This window comes from Medicago truncatula, chromosome 8, assembly GCF_003473485.1.
Source record: "Medicago truncatula cultivar Jemalong A17 chromosome 8, MtrunA17r5.0-ANR, whole genome shotgun sequence".
In the NCBI taxonomy this organism is placed as follows: Eukaryota; Viridiplantae; Streptophyta; class Magnoliopsida; order Fabales; family Fabaceae; genus Medicago; species Medicago truncatula.
In genome coordinates, this window is record NC_053049.1 from 32,488,156 (window position 1) to 32,497,586 (window position 9,431).

The 9,431-nt window shown below is 33.2% G+C and overlaps 1 protein-coding gene across 1 annotated transcript; it reads left to right on the forward strand.

Moving 5' to 3' along the window:
- The first annotated feature begins 414 nt into the window (after positions 1–414).
- On the forward strand, positions 415–8,600 carry LOC25501536 (leucine-rich repeat receptor protein kinase HPCA1). Its single transcript, XM_013590788.3, has 19 exons — positions 415–799; positions 995–1,118; positions 1,247–1,318; positions 1,858–1,932; positions 2,027–2,098; positions 2,514–2,675; positions 3,170–3,244; positions 3,347–3,418; positions 3,548–3,619; positions 3,706–3,774; positions 4,149–4,223; positions 4,317–4,388; positions 4,486–4,620; positions 4,921–5,393; positions 5,596–5,748; positions 5,830–5,969; positions 6,373–6,592; positions 7,031–7,266; positions 7,858–8,600. The coding sequence occupies exons 1-19, from the start codon at positions 715–717 to the stop codon at positions 8,374–8,376; spliced, it is 2,901 nt and encodes a 966-aa protein (XP_013446242.1). The 5' UTR covers positions 415–714; the 3' UTR covers positions 8,377–8,600.
- The last annotated feature ends 831 nt before the right edge of the window (positions 8,601–9,431 follow it).

Here is a 9,431-nt window from a genome sequence, read left to right on the forward strand (position 1 = left end):
AACCTTTTAAAAATTATTCCATCCAATTAACAATGTTTTCTTTTAGTGTCCGTAACTAATGTTATTACTATTAGTATTAGGCACCAGCAAGAACAGAAAGTATGTGTATAAACTTTGTCCACAACTCATGGAAATAGATAACATGCGGATTTAGTAAGGTGGGACCATGTCACACCTACCCAACTGCTGTCAATGGCTTGTGATAATAATAACATCAATGAAATGATGCCTTGCCTAAGTTGCAAGACAAGATATTTTTCTATTGGTCACTAACAAAGTAAAATTAATGATGACAGAACACTTAAGAGCAACTTGCTGAGAAGTGAATAAAAGGACAACATAGCAATTCGTTTGTGACTAAGTTAGTGTTTGAAAAAGTCAGAAAAAGGTTATGATTGTGTTATATATAGTAAGTGGCATGCGACATTATATTGAATTGGATTAGCTTCTAAGATAAGAAAAATCAATAAATATGGAGTAGGAAACAACCAAGTCAAGCTTTTTCTTTGTATTTCTCTTTATCAGACTTCATTCTATTTTTTTCCTTCATTACTTCCTCTTCATCCTAAACTTTCTACACTTCACTTTGCTTCTTGCTAGTTATCATGTTACATGCAATGCATAATATCCTTTCTTTGCTTGAGACAAGTATTTTTGCCTGAGTGCCATATAATCAGCAAATTGTCAAGAAGTTGATTGAGAACTATTTCTAACATGGAAATACAAAGTGTGTTTCTCTTTTTGTTATTCTTATGGGCTCAAATTCATCTCATCTTTTCTATTACTGATCCTCAAGATGGTAATGTTTCATAACATCCTTTTTATTGATCAAAAGTGTCGGTTATGTTGTAAATGGCTTATTCCATCTACTTTATTTCCATTAGTCCATGTGTGTGCTCATCAAGAATAAGCGCTTCATTAAGTTGTTTATCCAAACATGATCTAATTTTCTATTGTCTAATACATTTGTTGTGATGATTATACACTGTTGCAGTTGCTGCCCTTAGATCTCTAAAAGATATATGGGAAAATACACCACCTAGCTGGGATAAATCAGATGACCCTTGTGGAGCACCATGGGAAGGAGTGACCTGCAACAAATCTAGGGTTACTTCATTGTAATAAATATTCAATTCAACATTATTGATCCTTTTGAACTTTGGTATATTAATTTCATCATCTTTTTATTCACTTTTCCAACTACTAATTTAAGAAAAATATTTTGTCATGTGCATGAAAAATATAGGGGACTATCAACCATGGGCCTGAAGGGTAAATTAAGTGGAGATATTGGTGGACTCACAGAATTAAGATCCTTGTAAGTATTGTTTTCTGGTTCTTATTTAAATGAAACCAAAGACTAGCATTATGGTTGCACCATGTTAGTAAATATTATAGAATAAACTATCAATTTATTTCTAAAGCATATACAAATAATAAGTAATCACTAAAGTAAATAAAATTCATCATTTTAGTCTTTAAAGTATATGAAAATATGTCATGTTAATCCCTAACATCATAATAGGAGGACTAAAGTGACATATTTCATATATATTGAAGACTAAAATGACCAATTACATATATTTAATCAACTACTTATTATTTTTATATACTTCAAAGATTAAATTAGAAAGAGAGTGGTACATTAAGGACTATCTTGTTTGTTTATTGTACAACCATTTAACAAGCCACATTTACAATATTTCTAAAGAAAAGAGTCTCCAAAATATTGACTTAGTTTTTTTTTTTTTCTTTTTATGGAATGTTGACTTATCTTTAGTCATAAAATAATAGGAACAAAAATCTTCCATAGTATGTATTTGCATGTTAACTTGTGTCAAATTCATGTAACTGCAGGGACTTGTCCTTTAACAAAGATTTAATGGGTCCTATCTCTCCAGAATTGGGAGACTTAAGCAAGCTAAATATTCTGTAAGTGAGATTCACAAAACCAGTTAATTTCCCATTGTCATTTCAAGTGAAACTTTTAGTAATTTGCATAAGCCTTTAAACTTCATTGTTTCAGGATTTTGGCTGGTTGCAGCTTCAGTGGTAATATTCCAGATAAATTGGGGGACCTTTCAGAGCTATCTTTCTTGTAAGAAATTATCTTAGCAGAAGCATTTTTACGGATGTTTTAAAAAATGGACGAACTAGCCGGTTCAATAAGTTGGCCAATTCGCCAATTGGTTTGATCCTGTTATATTGTAGGATGGTTGAATCGGGATTGAACCATGATCCGGCAGTTTCACTGATTCGATCTCCAATTCAGCTTTTAAAACATTCAGTCATTTTTACTGATGTTTTAAAAATTGGACTGAACTGACCAGGAACTAGCCAATTCGTAGATTGGTCTAATCCTGTTATATTGTAGGGTGGTTGAATCAAGATCGAACCGGTTCAACCGATTGAACCATGATCTTGAGGTTTTGCCTATTGGTTTAAAACATTCATTTTACTTGCATAACAAGTAACTGAGTAGCAATTTAATATTATACACATGAATTATCCAGGGCTTTAAACTCAAACAACTTCACTGGAAAAATACCTCCTTCATTGGGAAAACTCTCCAAACTTTATTGGTTGGACTTGGCAGACAATCAGCTTACTGGACCTCTCCCAGTTTCAACCTCCACAACCCCTGGCTTAGACCTCCTTTTAAAGGCTAAGCACTTGTAAGTTTCTTGCATTTTTTAGTGTTTCTTTGTCGATTTTTGTGAGTACTTTTTAGGGTTTCTTTATTTTCTAAAAAACATATCAGTTTTCATTTTCTAAAATTTTTGTTTATTTAAATTGTGAACATAGAGATGGAAGATCCGCCTAATAAATAATTGTGACAGATGGATGACAAGCTAGGACAGGGAAAAACATTTCTAGAAACAATGAAAACAACGTCATGACATTTTCAAAATTTGTTTTCAAATATTACAGAAGAAAATGACAATGGAAATATTGAATCTAGATTCTCTTATGTTTATTAGTTGAAATGAAAAATGAAAACAGAAAAAATGAAAAGTAAACACGTCGTAGTGTAGAGAATAGTCCTCCCTTTCATCTTTTCCTCTATTAGTATTATTGGTTGCTAATGCTATATTGAGTATTATAATCCATATCAGTACATTTTTATCGCTATTTTTTTTACTAATTTTTTTGTTGCTATTTGATGCAGCCATTTCAATAAGAATCAGCTTTCTGGTTCCATTCCTCCACAACTTTTCAGCTCTGATATGGTACTCATACACATGTAAGTTGACATTTTGGCATTTACTTATAGGCTTGTATAAGCTTATAGTCTCAACTCTCAATTTTTGTGGTGTTTTGAAAACTGTTGCTTTCTTCTTGACAGATTATTTGATAGGAATGATTTAAGCGGAAGTATACCTTCTACAATAGGACTCGTTCAGACAGTTGAGGTTCTGTAAGTAATTCCTTCCTTAATATTTTCAATGTTTTTTCATTCACTTAATTCCTTCTTCCATTTATGTCCATGATACTAATGTTGTTCTTTGATTACCTTTTTCTTTATTTTTCTTTGAATTTATGACAGTCGGCTCGACAGAAATTTCTTGACAGGGGAGGTCCCTTCAAATCTCAACAAGCTTGGTAACATCAACGAATTGTGAGTACTTAGATTTGATATATACACATATAAAAGAATTTCATAATAACATCAATGGATATTTATGCAATACTGTTTTCTTCCAGGAATTTAGCACACAACAATTTGTCAGGTTCTTTGCCAGACTTAACTAAAATGACTTCCCTCAATTATGTGTAAGTAATTGGAATACATTGGAGTTTCTACTTTCTTTCCTTTAATAGAAATGATATTTGTACAACTAAGTTTAGACAATTTTTGCGACAACTTTTTATGTGGTTAACACATTTTAAATAGGTGATTAGTTACGTTCAATAGATGATTAGTGGATATACCAGGTGTCAAAATTCATTAACCATGAATTTGGACATAATTAACTGTAATTTTTAGGCGTTCAATTACACGAGAGGTAACCACCTATTGAACTGCATTTACCACTTCGATCGTTGTCGCAAAAGTTGTCCAATTCTTGTTGTTCAAATAACAGAATATCTCCTTTAATACGATGCTATCAATCACATAATGGCAATCAATTGATAATGTTATGTAGGGATCTTAGCAACAATTATTTTGATCCATCAGAAGCTCCAATTTGGTTCACAACTCTACCATCACTCACCACTCTGTAAGTCTATTAATTAGAGGAACATTTTTTCCCCTTATCAAGTTATGAAATCTAACAAGGATTTTTTTCCCTCCAAACCTATACTATGCTTAGTATTATGGAGTTTGGATCTCTTGAAGGTCCTCTCCCATCAAAACTCTTCAGCAGTCCTCAAATACAGCAAGTGTAAGTCGTAAACTTCTTTGTTGAACATAAGTAGAGCTTGAGGTTAGAGTATACTACAAAAAATTGAATGATTTACCATAACTTTCATTCTTCTCAGGAAACTAAGACACAATGCATTGAACAATACACTAGACATGGGTGACAGCATTTGTCCCCAATTGCAGCTTGTGGATTTACAAGACAACCAGATTTCAACAGTAACACTCAGTTCAGAATACAAAAATACATTGATGTGAGACATTTATTGTTTTCTAATCTGATATATTCCGGTTCCGTTTGACCTGACTCATTTCTTATTATTTTTCTCCATAAAAGAAGAAGTCAAGCCAACCAGTAAAGTAAAAATAGATTAATTAAAAAAGAAGTTTATCTTTTACATATAAAAATTAGATATAAAAAACTTTTGAAAAAGTAGTTGAGTTTTTCAAATCAAGTATGAAACCTTTGATAGTTTTATCTATTTTTTTATTATCTAACGCAAAGTTTATCATTTTATCTGATGTAATGATTTCTACCTATTCATGCTTTTCAGTCTCATAGGAAATCCAGTGTGCAGCACTGGTCTCTCAAATACAAATTACTGCAACCTTCAGCAACAGCCTAAACAACCCTATTCAACTAGCTTGGCAAATTGTGGAGGAATATCATGCCCCCCTGATAAAAAACTCAGTCCACAAAGCTGTGAATGTGCCTATCCATATCAAGGAATGTTCTACTTCAGAGGACCTTTGTTCAGAGAATTGTCGAATATAACTATTTTCCATTCGCTTGAAATGAGTTTATGGGTGAAGTTAGGTTTAACACCTGGCTCAGTTTCTTTACAAAACCCTTTTTTCAACGGTGACGATTATCTTCAAATGCAACTAGCACTCTTTCCACCAACAGGACAATATTTTAACAGGACAGAAGTTCAAAGAATTGGATTTTCATTGAGTAATCAAACATATAAGCCTCCACACGAATTTGGACCCTATTACTTCATTGCATTTCCTTATGCTTTTCCAGGTAAGATAAAAATACTATGCAAACTTTATTGATGTTATATTTAGCTTTATAAAAGTACTTAACAGTTGATATACAACATTGATATTTAACTTCTATGCATCAATGTCTAGTAAAAAATGCACGGGTTCTCAATACTAGTACAATTATCATTGCAACTTCTATGCAACTGGTAACAGTGATATTTTCATATTATGTGTTTCAGATTCCCACGGAGGATCTTCTCTTAGCAGAGGTGTTATTATTGGGATAGCAGCTGTGAGCACATTTGTGGTCCTTTGCCTCATAGGGTTAGCTGTATATGCTATCCTGCAAAAGAAGCGCGCAGAGAGAGCCATTGGAATAAGTAGACCATTTGGTAATTAAAGTTCTCATTTTTATTCCAAAATGAAGTTCTTATTTTGATTTTCTTGTTGTCACAAACATCTATTTTTCCCAGCATCCTGGGCACCAAGTGGAAAGGACAGTGGAGGTGCACCACAATTGAAAGGAGCGAGATGGTTTTCCTATGATGAACTCAAAAAGTGCACCAACAATTTCTCTGGAAGCAATGAACTAGGTTTCGGTGGCTATGGCAAGGTATTTTCTGTGTTAACATGCCTCTAGTTCAGGAAGATGTTTTCATCATGGTTATCAGTATCTTATGATACATGTGAGTCGTATCTCAATTCAATACTTAATTGAATTCAATCGATACAAATCTCAAGTGTATATCTATTTGGACATGAATCTCTCTTGAATCCTGACTCACTATGATGAAGCTTGGCTCAATCAAATGAATCACTACCTAAATTTAGGGTAGCCAACCATTTTTCTTTTGTCATTTGATATATGACTTGAATCTTTAATTATTTTAAGGTTAATATAATATATATCAGCTTATAATTTTGTTATGTCATTGGCTTTTTTATTGGCAATGGATCTTACGATTCACTGTTTGTAATATCGATTTGATAACCATGAGTTTCATAATTCTCTCTAGGTGTACAAAGGGGTGTTCCCTGATGGAAAAATAGTTGCAATCAAAAGAGCTCAGCAAGGATCGATGCAAGGAGGCCTAGAGTTCAAGAATGAAATTGAATTGCTTTCAAGAGTTCACCACAAGAATCTTGTTGGCCTTGTTGGATTCTGCTTTGAACAAGGAGAACAGATGTTGGTTTATGAATTTATCTCGAATGGAACACTTAGAGAGGGTTTGTCAGGTCAGTACATAGTGACGGAACAGTCAAGCTGAAAGCTAAGCTTATTCTCTGAAGGAAAACCAATTTTAAATTCAAAAATGAACTTTTGGTGATTGAACTATTTAGTAGAGAATCATTGCATAGAGAAAAATTATTAGATTTAGTTGTACTGTACACATGTTTGTTTGCAGCTTATTTTTTCAATTGTGTTATTTTAACAACTTTTGCGACAACAATCTAAGTGGTTAATGTAGATGATTATAAAGGTTGAGTAGATTATTAATAGATACATCAGGTGTCAAAACTCACTAACCATCAACTTAGTTTCATTAACCACTTAAAAAGTTGTTGCGAAAGTTGTCTACAAAATCATTTTCCTATTATAGAACAAGAGAAGAAGTTCCACAATACTGCTAAGAAATTAACAAAATCTTCTGCATCAATCAATGCGAGTTGCAGGGAAATCTGGATATCAACTTGATTGGAAAAGGAGACTCCGTATTGCTCTTGGCTCAGCTAGAGGACTTGCATACTTACATGAACTGGCCAACCCTCCCATAATACATAGAGATGTGAAGTCAACCAATATCTTGCTGGACGAAAGTTTGACAGCAAAGGTTGCAGATTTTGGCCTCTCTAAGCTTGTATCAGACAGTGAGAAAGGTCATGTTTCAACTCAAGTTAAGGGGACAATGGTGAGTAACATTACACCATATTTTATGTTGATGAGACGTTCTATCTTATTTTTGTTTAAAGCCGAATAACTAATACAATCAAATAACTAGTTAAATAGAATAACACTATTCAAAAAATTTATTTGAAATTTATTTTTTCGACTTCGCTACAAACTTTAAATTCTAATCGATGGATTTGAATTCTTTGCATTATGTGATCACATAGTTAGCGATCTAGACCTTTGAATCAAGCTTTGATGGTCGGCGTTCCGACTTTTATCATGAACTCCATTAATCAAAGTCAGAACGTAGGTTGTCTTATTTTTATCCGATGATATTGATGGCATTACGGCATCAAATGTGTGATTCTATGACAAGAGAGAATCTTCTTATATATAGCTCACCTCAATAAATAAATAAATTGTTGTCTTTTTCTATGCTTCATAGTGATTTTCATTAACATATTTCACACTACAAGAAAAATGATACTTCATGTATCACATGTGGAATTATGTGCAAAATCTCCATAATGGTTTCTTTCATTTGCTTTGTACTTTTCCTTTTGGAAAAAACAACTTTATAACTAAAATGCTTAACATCTACATTCTACAGGGCTATCTAGATCCTGAATATTACATGACTCAACAACTAACCGAAAAGAGTGACGTATACAGTTTCGGGGTAGTTATGCTTGAACTGATAACATCCAAACAGCCAATCGAAAAGGGTAAGTACGTCGTTCGCGAAGTTCGAACCTTAATGAACGACAACGATGAAGAGTATTATGGTTTAAGGGAACTAATGGATCCAGTGGTGAGAAACACAGCCAACCTGATAGGATTTGGAAGGTTCTTAGAGTTGGCAATGCAATGTGTTGAGGAATTGGCTTCAGACCGACCAACAATGAGTGAAGTTGTGAAAGCGTTAGAAACCATATTACAAAATGATGGAATTAATACAAATTCCACTTCAGCTTCATCATCTGCCACTGACTTTAATGCTTCTAAGGGTGCTGCAATGAGACATCCTTATATTGATAATACTTTTACTAAGAAGGATAATGTTATTGAGAGTGATGCTTTTGATTACAGTGGAGGGTACACACTTTCAACAAAAGTGGAACCCAAATAGATGATATAAATTTTTGTTAGACATGTCATTTTTTTTTTTTTTTCATTCTCATATATTAAAACATTTACTAGTCTCTTTTCATCATTTTGTTGCTGTATACAAAATATAATGGCGACTATTCTTTCTGTGGCCAATAGTTTTCTTGTATGTATTGTTTAGGAGGAAATGTAGCAAGTTTGTTTATCTCACAGCTCCAGTGTATAGTAATTCATTCATTCTGGTTATAGGCATGCGATCCAGGCAGTCTGAATATGATAGGACGGTTCACAAAACTTGCGTATTTAAATTTTCTTTTTAATGTGAATTATCAATCTTGAAATTTACACCATTCAATCTTGATGTTACCATTTCAGACCGACGTATTGACTTTTGACTCCAGCATATGCTGTCTGCAGGATGATTCACCTTAAAATCTGTCTGACATACTAATGTTATGTATGTGCAAGTCATAACCAAAGGAGTAACAAAATAACAATGGCTTTAAAAAAACAAAAATAGCTACAACGCAAAGGGAACCGGACAACGTCTAACTAAGTCTTACAAGTTATGTGAGCTTCTTTTTCCATCTTAGGTTTCTAACAAAACCACACAAGACAGAAAAATTAGTGTTTTTGTCCGGAACTATACTTCCAGGCTCCTAGTTGAGGATCTAGTGAACAAGGAATATATCAAACTTGGTAGGCTCTCTTGTTTTATTAAACAAAATTATAAAAATACCATAAAATTTGGAGGAAAAGAAATAGAAAAATGGCAAGGAAAATGGTTTACATCGCGAGAGAAAAATCCTGATAAAATCACGACACACGTTCAGCCAAGTATTTGAAAGCCATTCATAAATTACAGCCAGTAACATGCCTTGATTTCCGGCCAAGGATGAGATTTGATAAGTTAAATTCTGATTTGTGAATCTTTGGGAGAAGAAAGCTTTTGCGAGATATGGCATTACTCAATAAACAATACAATGAAGTCACTATCATTACTCAAAATGTTTCCTTGCTATTAACTCTTAAATGTCAAAGCCGAATTCTCTTCAACCATAAAAGCAACAAAAAGAT